This window comes from Puntigrus tetrazona, chromosome 17, assembly GCF_018831695.1.
Source record: "Puntigrus tetrazona isolate hp1 chromosome 17, ASM1883169v1, whole genome shotgun sequence".
In the NCBI taxonomy this organism is placed as follows: Eukaryota; Metazoa; Chordata; class Actinopteri; order Cypriniformes; family Cyprinidae; genus Puntigrus; species Puntigrus tetrazona.
The window spans coordinates 20839516-20857873 of record NC_056715.1 but is presented as its reverse complement, the minus strand read 5'-3'; the positions used below and the strand labels follow the sequence as shown (position 1 = coordinate 20857873).

The 18358-nt window shown below is 39.2% G+C and overlaps 3 protein-coding genes across 3 annotated transcripts; 1 reads left to right on the top strand and 2 right to left on the bottom strand.

Annotated features, from left to right (window-relative positions):
• Positions 1-206: 206 nt before the first annotated feature.
• On the bottom strand, positions 207-2922 carry LOC122361697 (fibrillin-2). The gene has a single exon (XM_043262571.1). The coding sequence runs from the start codon at positions 2705-2707 to the stop codon at positions 1685-1687; it is 1023 nt and encodes a 340-aa protein (XP_043118506.1). The 5' UTR covers positions 2708-2922; the 3' UTR covers positions 207-1684.
• Positions 2923-3088: 166 nt separating this feature from the next.
• Positions 3089-6474, bottom strand: LOC122361694 (complement component C1q receptor). Its single transcript, XM_043262563.1, has 2 exons — positions 6140-6474; positions 3089-5611 (listed from the first exon to the last, which is right to left on the bottom strand). Exon 2 carries the CDS (start codon positions 5312-5314, stop codon positions 3671-3673), a length of 1644 nt encoding a protein of 547 aa, XP_043118498.1. The 5' UTR covers positions 5315-5611; positions 6140-6474; the 3' UTR covers positions 3089-3670.
• Positions 6475-11041: 4567 nt separating this feature from the next.
• LOC122361693 (calpain-1 catalytic subunit-like) lies at positions 11042-18248 on the top strand. Its single transcript, XM_043262562.1, has 22 exons — positions 11042-11187; positions 12255-12515; positions 12744-12816; positions 13098-13216; positions 13333-13466; positions 13616-13790; positions 14061-14126; positions 14567-14652; positions 14796-14867; positions 14953-15113; positions 15186-15346; positions 15433-15444; positions 15624-15829; positions 15906-15957; positions 16125-16193; positions 16297-16354; positions 16449-16510; positions 16666-16734; positions 16832-16910; positions 17163-17279; positions 17417-17469; positions 17576-18248. The coding sequence occupies exons 2-22, from the start codon at positions 12267-12269 to the stop codon at positions 17600-17602; spliced, it is 2100 nt and encodes a 699-aa protein (XP_043118497.1). The 5' UTR covers positions 11042-11187; positions 12255-12266; the 3' UTR covers positions 17603-18248.
• Positions 18249-18358: the final 110 nt, after the last annotated feature.

Below are 18358 nucleotides of genomic sequence, written 5' to 3'. Positions count from 1 at the left end.
TACTAAACTATTATGAGTAACAGAATAACAGACGGAACGTTTTAAGACAGAGGAGTGACAAAAGCAATGTGTGTGTGTGTGTGTATTTAAAAATACCTAATACATGTAAACAGAACAAAAACATCTTATGCAAATAAATGTATGTATATATATATATATATATATGTGTGTGTGTGTGTATATATTGTATACAATTATGATTAATATTTTGACAGCAGCTATATACTTTATTTGACAGGGGAATAACTAGCAAAAGCAAGCACAACAGCACATAACAAGTCATACTTTCAAATATTACAACAATTGAAAACGTTTGTCTGTACATAACGGACCAGTTATCATAAAAACCTGCAGTGAGTATGTTTGTCTACCAGCCGCTTACAGCACAGTAGCCTACACTGTGTGTCTTATTCTCATGGACTGAATCAGATCTGCCGCTTCTTACAGAATGAGATCCAACTTCCTGCAGCAGTTTTTGAGGGTTCTTACAGCACAGACATCGCAGTTTTCGTTGCCCCTGGCAACAATCTGCAGCAGGAATATGGCGTGTTCATGAAGGTCATCAAATATGTCGCCAAAGAGTCTTCAGGACTCACGTGCATAGTTGACTGAACACAAATGAAAAACCTTTAAAACGCTTTCCAATAAAAATATGCACAGCTTATTTGAATTTTAAAATTAACTTCATTTTTTTTTTTTTAACACAAGTATATAGACCTTTTTCTTTCATCGTTCAGTCAAATAACTGATGAGTTAACCATTGAAACAGAATAGATCAATGAAAACATAACTACAGTGATTGGTGGATTATAGATGCATACATATCCAACAAATAACTATTGTTTATAGTTGAAAATACAATAGTTGACAGTCTAGCTGTGCTAATGGCACCAGAAACAATTGTGTTTTACACTGAAAATTTAGGGCGCATAGGCTACAACAATATAAAACATATGTTAGCAAAGATATTTTAACATGTCAGAGGTGTTTTTATCTCATCCATTCAAATGTGTTTTCTGTAAAATTAAGTTATTTGGTAACGTTCTCCAGAAACAAAGCTAGACCACTGAATATATTCAGTTGGAGAAGCTTGTCAGATATCAAGGCCTAAATGTAAAGAAGATAAAATATGTAGGATAACATGGGAAATTTAGGCTGATTTGCTTGTTTTTACACACACACACACACACACACACACACACACACACTGTTTTGCCATGTTTAATGGCAACTCTCCATAGGCGTAATTGTTTTTATACTGTACAGACTGTATGTGTTATTGTCCTACTTCTAATTCTGTATGTTTTATAACCTTGTTTCCTAATGGGTACCTAAAACGTCCCACAAGGTTAAAATGTACTGGTATACCTATCCTTGGGGGTCCCCATAAATACCAAGTACACGCACACACACACGCGCACACACACACACACACACACACACACACACACACACACACACACACACACACACAACCAGTAACTCCCAACATCCGCACAGAGAAATGCGACCATATTAGGTTGCTGGTAATTTTTAAAGGGCAAGCTACATGATTTTTTATAAGAACCATGGGCACTATAGGCCACTGCCAGATAAGAAATCATTTAACTTTTAACATTTCAGTTTTACACACATATTAAGAGATTTTGCTTTTTATAAAAACACCTAGCTATGCAGCTATTGTTCACTTGGACGCACTTTCTTGAAACTCTTCATGATCCGGTGGATTGCGTTCCTGTACAGTTACTTTACGACCGCGCAAATAATACACGAGCACTAACAGAGCAAAAAGAGCCACTACTAGGAATACTATCAGCCCAGCATACTCTGCTGGGGTCGACAGTGCCCCTCTTGCTATATAATTCGATGACGGTGTTGGTAACAGTTTAGCATTATACAGACTAGAAGAAAGAGTGCATTCGGTTTCATTGACGAGGATGAAAGGCTCGTAGCAAGCGCATCCGTAAGACCCTATCGTGTTTTCGCACTTGTGCGCGCAGCCGTGATTCGATTCACATTCGTCGATATCTTCGCAGGTTTGCTCGCTTCTAACAAAACCGGCCGGGCACCAACACGCGGACCCGCCTCTCAAACACAGCGCCTGGCAAACCCTCTCCGAGCAGTAGAAATCGCAGCGGCGGGGATCTCGCGCGTTCGAACGGAAGCTTTCCTTGCACGAGCACCGGTATCCGTTTTTCACCGGAGCGCATTTATGCTCGCAGGGCGCGAACATACAGCGCGCGCTATCCAGAACGACCGCGCTTCCTTTGCAAAGTTCCCCCCGAGTTTCCTCGCACAGAAACCCGTTCAGTTTCTCCGCGCACGGTCTCGGCGTCCGCATCCCGTCGGCTGAGACGGACGCGCAGAGCGGGACGCACGACTTTCCTTCGGTCTCCAAGTTGGTGAAGTCTGAGCTCCGTGAGCCCGTATTATTTAAACACATTTCGCTTGACACGGAGAGCCCGGTCCAAAAGTGTCCGATCAGGTTATTAAGGAGATAGTCCACAAGTTCATCAGATGCGTTAGCCTGGATGAGTAACCGACCGCCCCGTTCTCCGCAAACCCGTTCAGCCGTTTGGAAGTCCACCGGCATTTGGTAAACGTTTGCGCAGTGTTTTACGTTTTTTGTGCAGGCACAGCTGTATACCATTCCGGCGCACGACGAAATGATCACCGTGAAAAAAATCGTTCGTTTGTGAGAATCCATCCCAAAAGGCAGGCTACGGCAACTCGAGCGGCACGAGGATACGGCGTTTAGAGCTTTAAATTTTTGTACCTTCCATTCTAGAGATAAAGGTAAACATAGGAAGGAAACCCCGCCTGAACTCGAGCCAAGAAATACCCGAGTGACCAGTCACGGTTTGTTCTGATAAATGTGATGCACGCACGGCGAGCTCCGCGAAACGCGTAACGATCTCGACGAAGATGACTCACGGTTAATAACTCTTTACAGCACTCGTCCATTCACGCACATTAAAAGCTCGTTCAGATAACGCTCCCCGAGACGTTTTTAAGGATAAGTTGATTATTAGGTGGGTTGCAAACTGCCTCGACAAAAATGAGATGGACACAAACTATTTCAAGCTTCTTTTTTTAATTCTACCAAAATGTAGAGATTTCTTTTTGCAACAATATCGTGAATCAAAAACAACAACAGCAACAAAAAAAAAAAAATAAAATAAATAAATATACGATCACGTTTAGTGGCACTGGTGGACATCACGTGCTTAGGGCTTTTAAAAGGTTGGGAGTGGGCTATATTGTCTCCAATTTTCTCCAATGGATACACGTATATCTCAGAAAAAGTTATTTTCTTTCCTTTTTATTTAAGTTTATGTACCTTGCATTCGTGGCTACAGACTAACATTACCAGAAAGAAACACAAAGTCCACTATGCTATGCAAACGTCTCTACATAATCGGCGAAATGTGAAACAAAAGCAATTCATTTAACATGTAAGACAGAAAGGTAAATGACAAAAAACGACAACACTAACGCATTGGTTATATCCAACAGCATCAATTAAACTTAAAGCGGTTTTATCATTTTCATTAATTTGTCCAACATTTACAGAAAAAAAATGTGCAGGCAACGGGAAACAGCGTTAGAGGAAATGAACGTTTGAATGTTTAGATGCTGACAGAAAATGAACACTCCTTTATTTAATCAGTCAGTTGAATGCATTTTTGCGCTCCTTGTCGAGTCCAGATGAAACCCAGCAGTAGTTGTCGGCGGTGGCGTTTTTTAAAGCGGCTTTTCTCGCGCGTTTCCATCGGTAGACGACAAACACTGATATCACCACAATGACCGCGACCAGTGGGACGACCGAACCGACGACGCACGCCAACACCCAAGAGCCCCCGAGAAAACTTTCTTGGTGTTTGCTGGAGTCCGTTTTAGCGTTCGTGAACGCGAGGGGGCTGGCCGTCGTCGGTCCGGAAGTGCCTGGTAACCGACTCGGTTTAGTGGCGAACGCTTCCCTACGACCCGAAGGTGGAGAGTTCAGCGGTTTCTCCGTAGGACCCGGGACGCAGCCGATGCCGTTTTTAGCCAAAATGAAGTTTTCCCTACAGGCGCATTTAAAACTGCCCAAAGTGTTAAGGCAGAGGTCCTCGCACGGTCTGCCGACGCACTCGTCGATGTCCACACACCTCCTGCTGTCGTTCAACGTCGAGCTGTAACCCGCGTGACAGTAGCAAGAGAACGAGCCCTGTGAATTGAGACAGCCCTGTTCGCATCTGCCTTCGGTGCACTCGTCCACGTCTTCGCATTTGCCGGCCACGAGCCTGAAGCCGGGTTCGCACTCGCAAAAGTAGCTCCCCGGCGTGTTGCGGCACCTTTGCTCCCCGCAGGTCGCTCGCCGGCATTCATCGACGTCGACGCAACCGACGCCGTCTTCGGCCAGGTCGAACCCCTCCGCGCACGCGCACGCAAACCCAGCGGCGGTCGGCACGCACTTGGACGCGCAAGGTGAATTTTCGCAGCTGTTCCTGAGAGCGCAACTCGCTTTGTCGTCCTTGAGGTAATAACCGTCACGGCATTCGCAGCGAACGCCCGCTCCGGTCTCCGAGCAGCGGTGCTCGCAGCCTCCGTTTCTGCGTTTGCAGCTTTTACGGCGCGCGCAGAAACTCTCCGAATTCGTCCAGCCGAAAACGCCGTCTTTGCTGTCGCAAAGAGAGAAGAAAAATTCCGCGTCTTCCGAGCCGCCGCACAGCACCTCGGCCCCCGTCCCGTGCGGCAGCATCGCCAACCTTTCGTTGCGAGTTAACGGTTCAGACAGGAACGGAACGTTGTACTTGACGTCTCCCGGTCCTTCCAGCGCCATCGGTTTGCACATGCCTTTGAAGAGAAATTTGCACATAAAAAACGCGCTGTCTCTGCACGAGCTGTCTGTCCACTTGAGGCCGTCCGCCAGCGAAATCGACACGCACCTCTTCTCCGTGCACGTGCCCAAAGGCTTCTTTTTCCAGTAGGAATATTTGGAGTCGGCCGGCTCTGAGGTCCACCTGAAGCCGTGCAGCTCCTCGGTGAAATCGGTGCAGCGTCTTTTCTGCAACGCGAGTCCGATCCAAAGTTTCGAGTGAACGCTGAACCCCCCCGCTCCCGAAAGAGCCGATTTGATGCTCTGAAGTTCGTCTTCGTTTCTCATGGTGACCAGTTTGCCGCCATTATTAACGCAGTCGTCCGAGGCGTTTTTAAAGCGTTTCTCCTCCAGATGCAGCGTGAGGCAAGCCTCGGCCGTGCACGTCGTGATCACTCGATCCGTCCCGTCAGCGACAAAACACGACAGCGCCAGAATCAGTGCGAGCATCATCCCGCCAGTGTCGTAAAATGATCAAATGCTACTCGTTTCGAAGAGAAAGTATTCGGTTCATCTCAGGGAGCGCGGGAGGAATTGTCCTTTCAGGCACCAAAACGAGACTCGAACCGACGCATCCTGTTTAGTCAATAACCTCCAAAGGAAATCATTTTTAAGCAGCAGGTTTCGTTTGTCTCTTCTCGGAGCGAGTTCCTGCCGCCAACAAAAAAACAACTGCCCAGGCTGCTTATTGTTTAGACTACATCCCCAGATGTTTCTCACGACGCGACACCAGCACAGCGTTAGCTGCATCTGATTTAGGAGAATAAATACAGGTTTAAATAGAGGTTTAGGATGCATAATCATATTCACTCCGTATGAGAGATGACCACACAAACGCATTATTGAGCAGTTTAACCTATTCAACAACAACAAAAAAATGTTTTCATGTTAAAAAGCGTTTTATATAACGATTAAACAGTAATAATCTTGAATCGGACAAAGCCAGGAGAGATGGAACGTGAAGAAAATCAGATTTTCAAGAATTCACGATAACAAATTTAAGTTAGGATATAGATAATAATTGTATTTATGTATTCCTATTACATATATTTTGTACTTCACCGATCGTATATAACAGTGTGTATACCAAAGACATTAAAGAAACACTGAGTCTGAAATACCGGAATATTAAAGGATAGCATACACAAATATAAACTAAATTGGTACTAACATATAAAACCATTTTTTATTATTTACAACCATATAGCGACAAATCTGAAGACGGACTGCTTGGCTACTAAACACAGTTAAGTAGTTACTAAACTTACTAAAACTTACTAAAGTTAAGTTTTGTTCCACTGTATTTTACATGGAAACAAACATGCAGCATGTCTTGCCATTGTGTCTGTCTCCTGCCTGCCGCTGATAAATCTAGCATCACATCCTGTGTTTGTGTTGAGCAGGACAGCGCCTGTGTTTGAATGGCAGGAAAGGACCCAAGACACCCTTCCGGTGGGCCCTTTAGACCCAGTGTCAGTGCATTACAAGTCGATAATTTTTCTTAGTAACTGGGAGTTGTGCTCTTTCCTAACATTGTCTTAACTGAACAGGCAAAGTTAGCATATAAGCATATACTCATTGTGATATACACACACACACACACACACACACACACACATATATATATAAAACATACACAGTACACACACATAATGTAAACATGAGACATGACAATAAAGCTGGTGCTCATAATCATAATTACTGTGTTGTACGAGTCATTAAACAGATAAACCATTGTCTCTCACCAATTTTCTCTCTCTCTCTCTCTCTCTCTCTCTCTCTCTCTCTCTCTCTCTCTCTCTCTCTCTCTCTTTTAAAATAGAAACCTTCCAGAGACAAAGAAACATCTGCTTTTGTCCAGTGAGCTCTGATTCTAGATTTGTGAATAGTTTTCTCCCTCTTTACTGTGTATTTGTTTATCCTTATAGTCTCTTAAACATATTGCACAAAATGCATCACACACACTCCATTTTAATTGTAATAAAAGAACTAACCAAAAACTCTTTTAACATGATGCGTTTCTTTTTTTTTTTTTTAATAAACTTTATTCTAAAAAGGAAATAAAATCTCGATACTACGTAAATATAAAAAAATACAGGTGTGAAGTGATCGAAAGGGAATAATTTAGTGTCAGTGACATCTAGTGGAGAACCGGTGACATGACGCGAGTGGTTTATAATAGTTTATAATATTAATTCTAACACGTTCTTTATGTAATTAGCGATGGAATGAAGCGCGGAGTAGATTTAATTGGGAATAAATACGGCATCTTTTAATGTTGGTTGATCATTTTTATATGTTTATTTTTTACTCCACCCATAAGCCGACTATTTGTACTGAATATAAGCCAGTTTAAACGTTTTATTACTGCATACATTTTAATGACTCTTTTTTCTAGTTACACTCGGTAACACTCTGACTGTTATACTTGGAAATGATGTACAATTACTTTTAAGTTGTTTGAGACTATTGTTAATTTAAAAAAGTCCTGCAATGCAACTAATACATTGGCTTTGTGACTACTTCACTGTTTCACAATGATTACAAATTCTTGTAGTCTACTGTCTATTAGACTTTGCACAGTGATCATATGCGGCATATGCTTCGCTGGCATTGCAAGGATCTGCACGCCTAAGTAAGTCTACTTGTCACGAGTGTTTATTTACCAGGAAATGTCAAACACTTTAAAGTTAAACTGTCAACTTATTATGCAGTTCAACAGTAAAATGGGCCAATATGGCCATAATTTATAGATTTAGACTATTAATTCATGGCCATTATAATGACGAAACATGAGCAGAATGCAAAGCTGAAAGGAGATCCAAAAAGATCAGATGCTAGATTTTCATTTGCTCTAAATGCAATTTTAGAGGCTTTGCATAAACCCATACTTTAAAAAGAGTAAAACTAAACCGCGATGCATTCTAGATGTTTGCCAACACTGTTTTTTTGTGGATCATGTGACGGATTTCAGTTTCTTAGAATGACACAGACTCGGAGCGTCTGCCAATCACTTCTTTGTTAACAAACACAAAGCTGGGTGAGGCTTCTGCAGGTGTTTTGAAGCATGAAGTAGGTAAAAGTGTGTAAAAGCCAGTCACAGACAGAACACTTTCAAATTATTAAAAAAATTATTCATAAGGATTTTTTTGTGTGGGTTTGAATCCAAAATGTTGAAAATAAAGTGTAGGGTAGGTGTAGGGAGGGCTTTATTGTCCAAATGAGGGCATCTATTTAATAATTTAATTTAACATATACATATACTTCATTACTGAGGTGCAGATAATTGCATCTTGCAATAAGTAGTATAAATAGCAGAAAATGCTATTTGCATTTAATGCTGCTATTTTATTGTAAATAGAATCCATTGCTATTTGAACTTAGTATAAACAGCATGTATGCTGTATTCTGTTTTCACTTAGCGTAAATAGCATATAACTATGAATATTGGTATTTTTTACCTGGGGTAAATCAAATCCATTGCTATTTGCACTTAGTGCTATTTGTTAAATAGCATCTATGCTAAGAAATCGTCGATGTGGAGCGGAAACCTCCTATGACCAAATTTGGTCAATTTTATATTTTTCACAAATTGATGCTATTTAAAAACAAAAACAAATTATTAACCAACTTATGTTGCGGAAATAAATTGAGAGCTATTAAATATTATAACTCCACTCCGGACACACAGGAAGTCTCCACCTCTCTTTCGATCTGCTGGAGCTTCGCGGCATTCGCAGTGTTGCCAGGGTCGCGCTTTTCCCGCACAGTTGGGCTATTTTGAAAATGCAATCGCGGGAAAAAATTATGGAGCCGCGGTTGCGCTTTTTAGGCAATTTTTATACAGTGGCCGCAAAAAGGTTCGATTGCAGACAAAGAAAAAATAAAAGTGGACCCGTTTATAAGCGGCTTTTGATCCCCTGCGAATGAATACTTGGCAACATGCACTGCCGCGAGCTGCTGCACGTGAGTGAACTCTTGCGCCTGTGACGTAACATTAGGTGTGTTCGATTGAAAGCGGCGCTGTTTTGTTTGCATGGATGTCAATGGACAAGTAGCTGAACAAACAGCTTTGTAAAGAAATATTTTATCATTTAATGAATCTATTGGCTGTTGATTTACTCTACACAATAGAGTACTCATCTCAAATGAATAGCTCCTAAGATATTCCCACTTGACCCTGAAGCAGAGATTCTTCTTTATACTGGAAGAGATAGCATTGATGTGCACAAAGTAAACTTCACAATGGTCCTCCACATGCTTCTTTTGCTCAGAGGTTAATCTTGAGATGTGTAATCGTATGATAAGCCAGTTGAATTTAGTGCCTTTAAGACAATTTTAAGAACGGGCACCACAGCCAAATGAGGCTGTGTTCTATCAATATCAGAATCAAAGAGACGTTTCGACATTACAATGAACATAGAATTTCACTCGCACCACCTTTGGAGCAAAAACGTGTAAAAAGACACACAAATAACAACTTCACTGACATCTTCCAGTTCACAAAAGTTGACGATTAACAAGCTAGATCCTTAGTAATGCATCCTTCATTTGCACAATGCAAGCTTCCTGAGGGCACATGAGTCGAGTCTGAAGTAATTAATATCAAGGGGGCGCAGAATCCGAGGTGGTTTTGTAGGCAAAAATGAATGCTTTTATGCGAGCAGCTATTCGGAGCCAGCGCAAATTGATAAACGGAGGTGACATGCATTCTTTCAGCTCATTGAAGATTAATTTGGATTAATTGTAGAGGTTTGATGGAAGTGTCTGGAAGACCTGCCAAGAGAATTGTAAAAGTCAAGTCTGGACAAAACAAGAGCTTGCGGGCAGTTTTAGTAAGTTTTAGTAGTTTTTAGTGTTCTGAAGAATTCAGCTTATCATCAATCACAGCACCACGGTTTCTGGCTGTTTTTGTAATTGTTATGGTTGATGAGCCGAACTGGAAGGTGAAACTGCGGTGAAGCGATTCACAAATAAATGTGCTGAAAAAACGACCACTAACCAAGAACCATCTCCGCTAAAGTGCTTGAAAACAAGCATGCAGAACTTAAAGGAATAGTTCACCCCAAAATGAAATTTCTGTCATCATTTACTCACTCTCGAGTAGTTCCGAATCTGTATGAGTTTCTTTTTTCTGCAGAACACAAAGGAATATATTTTTTAGAACGTTTGTAACCAGGCTGTTTAGAGTCACTATTGACTTCTATAGTAGGATAAAAGAATACTATGGAAATCAATGGTGGCCCAAAACAGCCTTTGCTCAGCTTCATAAGTAGGGTTTTTTTTTAATTTAGTCAATTTGCTTAGTGATAAAGGGCTCTGGTACGAACCCCGTAAAACTACAGTTTGACAAAATAGATGGCTGCGTCATTTTTTATAACACATATGCATTTGTTAACACTTCAGGGTGGGTTTTGTGTTGGGTTCGGTGTAGGGAATATTTCCAACACTATATAATTAAACATTAGCGACATTTAATATTACAATATTACAACAAATTCGTGCAACCATTTAACTTGCTTTGGGACTACTTTCACGGTTTCAAATTCTTAACGCCTAGCAATATCAAACTACATTTAATGTTTCAGCGCTCGTACTTTAATCTTTCAGTGATCATCTGAGGTGACAGGGTTTCATTTGCATTTAAGGAACTGACATGTAATTTACATACCTATGTAGGTCATGAGGGATCACTTGTCAAGAAAATATCAAAGGCTGTAAAGTTACTTGAGGCCAAGTTAAACCATGACAGCATATTATTAAGCGCAGCAGGAAAATTTGACTAAAATAGCCGTAGTTTATATACAAGAACTTTAAATGAACTGAGTAGAACATGAGTAGAACGCAACATTCAAAACAAGTCCAGACATGACTAACTGGTATCTGCTGCAAATTTTTTGAGGCTTTTGAGGCTTAGCAAAAACCCAAAAGAGCGCTAACACGCTTATCACACTGTGACCGTATCCTAACAAACTGTATGCATTTTATAATGCTTTCGCAGAAATAAACTGTGCACATCCGAACAGGGGGGAAAATACTATTTTCTGAGGGGGAAAATAATTTTTTGCATCCTGTGAAACATGTTGGCCAACATTTCTTTTTTTCTGTGGCAGGTGTGAAGGATATTAGTTTCTTAAAATGCCATTGAGAGACTATCTGTCAATCACTTCTTTGTTAATAAACACTTAAGCTGAGAGCTGGGTGGGGCTTCTGCCGTTTTTAAAGCATGAAGTAGCGCAAACGTGCGTAAAAGCCGCTCACGGACAGAGAGGACAACCAGGCTTTTGGGGCGAAATTTCTTGCAGTCATTTGTTGCATAATTGAAGGTACGTTAACATTTTTTAATTTCAATAATGCAATAAGTTAAAGCTCATTAGTTTAATAGGAAGGGATGCAAACTATTTAGATAACGTAGCTATAAACTGGTTTAATTTACATTTATGTATATTTTTTCATTTATGCTGTAATCTATGCAAAGCGAAGCACTTGAGTACTAGCGTAAATTAACTACATTTCACTGTGTGTGCATACCTAAAGCATTAACATTAGAGAATGGCACTAACAATAGATAAAATGCGTACTGTAAATGCAGTTTAAGTTGATTTGGATAAACGCTTCAAGTGCTAATTGTAAATGCAAGGCTAACGCAGAAAAATCAATAACATGATGGAATTTGTTTAGGTTTAATAATGAATAACGACAGCTATAACCAACCTGGTCTCGAAAAAATATATACCTCTGTGCACTTTTTGTGCAACGCCGTTTTATGTACTATACTGCATGTTTAGCAGATGGTCCTCACTGCAAAACACAAGATCCAAGGGGTGAGGTTGGATATAGCTCCAACTCCTTCCACCTTACATATATTTAAAACTAACAGTCTCCACCCCCTGGATATGGGTTCAAACAGATCCCTGGACCTTTTGTTCTGCAGTGAGGCGCAGTTTCATAGAAAAAATATCCACTGAGCGGTGCTAAAACTAAGGTTGTGTTTTTATTACCTTGCTTCAGTTACAAATTGCGACAGTACAGAATATCTGGACTGTTGCTAAAAGCTAATTCTCTATCATGTTGGAAGTATGCCCTACACCAAATGCAAAACTCATATCAAAAGGCATTTTTTTGATGCAGCCATGCCATTTTAAACTGCCTTTTACTCAGATTTGAACTCTTTTTTTTCGAACGTGAGCTACCGATATATACGAAGTTGGATACGTTCAAAAGCATCAGTTTTCAGACGGCTGCGTCAGATGTATAGACATTTTAAAAACATAGTTTGTGTATGATATTTCTGGCGGCAGAGAATGTCATGTTTGCTGGACATGAATGTGACAGGGCTACCTTTTTCTCATCGTTGTAATATATTTCTATTGTTATTGAAAAAAAAATCCAGACAGATTTCAAGATGCCTCCTCCAATGGTTCCACACGGCATGTGCTTAAAAGTCATAAACGACCGCAACATGAAGGGCGGCATGGGCTCTGAAACAAACCCTCTGAAGTTCATGGACCAGGACTACAACTTTCTACAAGACTACTGTCTCAAGACAAATCAGAGATTTGTTGATGAGTTTTTCCCACCAGATCCCCGTTCTATTGGCGAAGGGCTGCTGGACCCAAAGGTTATGGCCAGGGTGGAGTGGATGAGACCAACGGTATGTAGGCAGTCCTGTGTTTTGGTGTGTGTATTCTGACAGCATTGCACAAAATTGTGTGAAATATATATATCTTATTTTAAAGCTGACAAGCTAAACGCTTAACAAAATTGAAAAGACATAATAAACTTCATCTGTAATTAGATATTAGAGCTAATTCAGGTCTTATTATTTCCCAGAACGGATCATTTTACCAGTACTGAAGCTGTATTACTTATTTTCTTTCAGGTATTGTGTCCAAATGCAGCTAAACTGATTGTAGAGACGGTGTCCAGGTTTGACTATTCCCAAGGAAATGTAGGTATGTCTGAGTTACCAAGGGTTTCTAATCCACCTGTCCTGCAACACACTTGACTAGAGGTTTTTAGTGAATCTGTAGACACTGATTAGCTGGTTAAGGTCGGAGCTAGTTTAATTAGGGTTGGAGCTAGTAATAAAATAAAGAAAAAAATCTATACAGTAAATAAATCTCTTGAAAACAAAGTAAATGGTTTCCCTAGCACAACTAGCAATTCTGATATGAGTTGAGAGATATGAAAGATTTCAAATTAACTCAACTGGTGTTTTTTTTCTTTTTCTCAGGAAACTGCTGGTTTCTGGCCTCTGTTGGGGCTCTAACATTTCAAAACAACTTATTACAAAAGGTCATTCCAGACGGACAGTCATTCAGCCACAATTATACTGGTTTATTTCATTTCAGAGTAAGTTACAAATTCCTACAAAATATTTATTTTTAGTTTTGACCATCGAATCCCCAAGCAATGGTGTATTTCGTGTTTCATTGTATCAGTCGTTCAATCACTGTATAAATTTACAGTTCTGGCGTTTTGGAAAATGGTACGATGTCGTGATTGATGACAAATTGCCAACAATCGGCCGGCAGCTGATTTTTGTGAAATCAAAAACATTTAATGAGTTTTGGCCTGCTTTACTGGAAAAAGCATATGCCAAGTAAGTGCATGCACATCTTTTTCTGTGACTTTATAAAGTCTCACCAATGATAATAAACAATAGCGCCGTTGTATTCAGTACAAGCATGGCTGTAATTTGACCTGTGGTTCATGTGCAGTGGTTGTATTGAGTTATAATGACTGTTTCAGGGTGTGCGGCTCCTACGCTGACATGCATAGTGGTAGAGTATCTGAGGCCCTCTTGGACTTTACCGGTGGGGTTCATATGCACTATGAACTGAATACGGCTCCTAATGACTTGTGGGAGATAATGTACCGTGCTTACCAGTCAGAGGTCCTTATGGGTTGTGAAACTCCAGCAGGGGTAGGCAAAGAGTAATTATATCTTACACACATTATCATCTTAAAGTTTAACATATTAAAGTAATAATTTAAATAAAGGATTATTGTGATTACTTTGATTATATAGATATCTACTTTACTAACTAAACCCCAAATTGCCATCAACCACACACACACACACACACACAAAGTCTTTTCTATTTAAAAATAATAAATAAATTAATTCTCTAGGATTCCAGGAACACAGTGCCAATTGTCTGCTGATAATTTTTATATTTTTCCACATAATCAGAAAGAAAATCGGTTACCAAATGGCATAGTCTTGGGCCACGCTTACACCGTGACCAAAGTTTACCAGGTAAGAAAAATTCAAAGTCAAATTCAAAGCTTAACTTTTTAATGCCACAGACACCACAATTTTTGACAATGTTTGGGCTTGTCTTAGCATTTGGGAGGATTTTTTTTTTCTTTGGGAACCTTGATGACTGACACCAACCATATAATTTAATGTATTAGGATCCATTTATACTGTGTGAGGAGCATATTAAGCATGGAATTTAACCACGGGTTGCTTCAGGGAGATTTTTTGTCAAAACCCTTTACTGACTTTACAAGCGTTGTCCTGTTGGAAAGTATGAGAACTTATGAAAAATCTTTTACCATCCAGTGAAAAAAAAAAAAAAATTTTTACCTCAAACTTTGCAAAATTGTAAAATTTAACGCTATTAAAAATATCATACTATATTATTTTATATTAAAAATATTAAATGTCTGCCACATTTGATCTGTGCTCAACAGGTCACGAGTGGTGGAAACCCAGTTAAGCTGGTTAGACTGTTCAACCCATGGGGAGACAGTGAGTGGGAAGGAGACTGGAGTGACAAGTGAGCTCTAATTTCATTAAACATTATAGCAGATAACCAGCAGAATCATTGGCAAAAAGCAAAGGGAAGTAGATATGCAGTCCTTAGTTCCACAAATTTTATAATCGTCAAAGTTATCCTTTGTCCTTGCACAATTCTTTCAGCTCACCTTTATGGAACACAGTGAGCAATGAGGACCGCAAACAACTCCTTGTGAACGACAATGGAGAGTTCTGGTGAGCGTGATCCTTGTTTTCACAAAATATAATTTGTCTAAGTTTTATATATACATATATATTTATTATTGCATTTCTTTTGCAGGATGTCAATGAAAGATTTCCTTAGAACCTATGACAACCTAGATATCTGCTGTATCTGTCCTGATTTTCTGGAAGAGAGATCTGCTTGTCACTGGATTTCCAAGTACCACCATGGCAGCTGGGTTTCTGGGAGCACAGATGGAGGCCGCATAAGTTATGCAGGTGCTTTTCCTGAATTATAAAGCTTGTTGTGAATATAAATCCGCTTCTTATACCTCTCTCCTTTAATTGTAGACAGCTTCTGTAAAAACCCCCAGTTTTGGCTGAGGATTAATGAGTTTGATAAGGCCTGCGAACAGGGCCAGAACAATGTTCTGGTGACTCTCATACAGAAACCTGACAAGAGACATAGACGCCACTCTGCACACCATGGCATTGGTTTCTACGTGTTTGCAGTCAGTATTAACAAATAGAGCACTAAAAATACTGTACATGCATGATGACTTTGTGTAACCTTTATTTTTCTTTTGAACTTTCACAGGTTCCACCCGAGGCAAGTAACATATATAAATTATATCACAGTTTCTTCAGCTGGTCACGTTGGTTTAATAAATGCACTGTGCATTTCAGATTGTATTAATGCATATTGCATTGTTTGTTATACTGTACCTTTCTGGCACATTAATTTCTTCCATGTTCAGTGACACTAAAGTTGGTTTCATTATCCGTTAGATGAGATCTGAGGGAAGGTTTGGATCAAGCTTCTTCCATGGAAGAAGGCCTGTGGTAACGAGTGAACCCTTTCAACAAGCAAGACAGGTGATGAAATTCTTCAGGCTGGAGGCGGGAGAGTATCTCATCGTACCATCCACATACCAGCCCAATAAGAGCGGAGAATTCATCCTGTCCATTCTCTGCAAAAATGAAATCCACATTCAGTAAGTTGCATGAAGGACTAATAGACAGACTTTTACTGATGCTTGGAAAAATGTGGTTAAATGCTTTTTTTTTTAGAAAGGACACAGAAAGAATGGAGAAAGATTTTCTTGTGGATCTTTTAGGCGAGGTAATGATACAAAAAATCTGCAATTATGGAAAGCTAATTCATTTTTGCCCTGCTTTTGATAATGCAACTATATAGGTACAGTATAGGTTTAGATTTATATATAATTATAAAATTAGTTGTCATTTTAGTAGTTTTTTACTCTTTTTATTATCTTTTCTCACCTTGAGGTTCATTACACTGAAGAAGCGGATGAAAGATTGAAAACTAAAGCACTGTTTCGGCAATATTCTGATCAAGTAAATATGAAGGCTAATATGTTATCAAAAATGTAATTAATCTGCAGCTGCTGTGCATCAATATAACACACTTCACTCTTTTGAATGCCTTCTTTGGAAACAGTATAAAGTTGTCGATGCTGAGAAACTTCAATCGCTTCTTCATGAAAACCTGCTCGGACGTGAGTGTTTAAAAATCCTGTCTATTCTGTGTGAAATATACTGTAGCTAGCCTCGAAATCTCACTAATGTATCTTTTGTGACCTATACCTTTAGGGCATAAAAACACTGAAGGATTTGGCCTGGATTCCTGTAGAAGCATAATAGCCATGTCAGATGTATCCTTTATTCTTTAAGCATGTAATTAAAAAACATAAAAATTATTTTTTTGAATGGTGATTTATCTCCCAGGTTCAGCTTCTATTTGCATCTATACTGCAAAGAACCGTGTTTTAACTCTAGAAATATTCCATGACTATAACAATAACAATAGCTCAATGTTACTGGAAGACTCTCTGGACCAGAATTCATTCGCCTATGGAACAGTATCTTGACATACAGGGTGAGCCGATTTAAGTCAGGAATGTTTATTTATTGGAAACAAACTTTTATTATATATATAGACAAGAAATTTAGCAATGCATTCATTTTTTTTACAGAATATCTTCTACAGCATGGATTCTTCCAAAGATGGTGTTCTGTCTTTCATCGAACTGCAAAATGCGTTAGAGAAAACAGGTTAAGACTTATGCTTCCCTCTAGAGAACTGTTGTTTGAAATATTGTGCTTTTCTTAAGAGTAGGTTAGTATTCAATATTTACATTACTTTTAATATTTCTGCAAATGTTACATTCGGCATAATAGCCAACCTCTGTGTCCAGTGACCCATAAAACAGAACACAGAGGTATTAATGTAATATTAATATATTGATATAACATGTTCATTCACACACTGCAAATGTACTGTATTGACTGTATGTCTGGTTACAGGACTGCATCTAAATGAAGACATCCTGAATCTCATGTTTGTCCGCTATGGAGGAGCTACTGAACAGATCTCTCTGGAGGGCTTCATATGCCTTGTCATGCGTTTGAACTGCATGGCCAGTGAGTAGGACTCCGGTTTACTGGACACAAACTATATAAAAAGTTCTTGTTCAATCCTTTCATACACCCAAGCTTCCTGCCCCTGGGTATTATGTTTTGGAGTTATTACACATGAACATACTTTTTCTTTTCATCAGGGATTTTCCAGAGACTGTGTGAAAATGGAAAGATAACTCTCGATGAGAGTGAGGTAATTCCGGTGTGAACGTGACTTTTTTTCCCAGATATTTCGAAACACGTACACATACTTAATAGTTAATGCATTTACAAGTTGTTTCTGTGTCTCTGTGTTTCAGTGGATTGGACTAACCATGTACTCATGAGGGAATGTCTTCTTGCCAGGATGTTTAGCAATGAATGCAAGAAGCAGTGATCTAAACATTTCTTTATCTCCCTTTATATTTCTATTTCAAACTGATGAACAAATTGTGATGATGTGCCATTTCGTGTTTGTCCTTTTATCATTCTAGTAAAATGCCTTTTTCTTTTTCTTAAATGCCATTTGATATGCCAGTTTTAACTCTTTGTAGCAACTGCGAGTTTAAAAAAATGATGCATGTGATGAATTTCTCATTGTATACACTGATGATATAATACTAGTTCTGATACTGTGATTGTGAAGTAAGAATATTTCTCTACACCATGTAAGGGGACTTTAGGCCACATGTAGGTCTACAATAAAATATCTATCTATTTGCAGTTATTTTCATCTAAATGGCAAATAATTTGTGTCCTGCAGTACTTTGAAACATGATTAACCTGCCAGGAATATCTGATATTAGCCATATTTAATGAAAATTGTTATAATTGTATTAATACCTATATAATTGCTCTGTCTTCTTTTTTAATTTAGTGTTTTAGTGAATAATTTCAATTCAAGAGTATGCTAATATTAGGGATATTTCAATAAACTTTCTTGATTTTTAAATGAACATGAATTTTATACTTATAAATGTTTGACAAAATTAAGTCTGTCGTCTGTGTTGTTTTGCTATTGCCTTTTAAAAAACTATCAGATGGACTTGTCACAAACAATGAAACATTCGCTAAAAAGTTGCTGGCTGATAATTTGCTTGTTA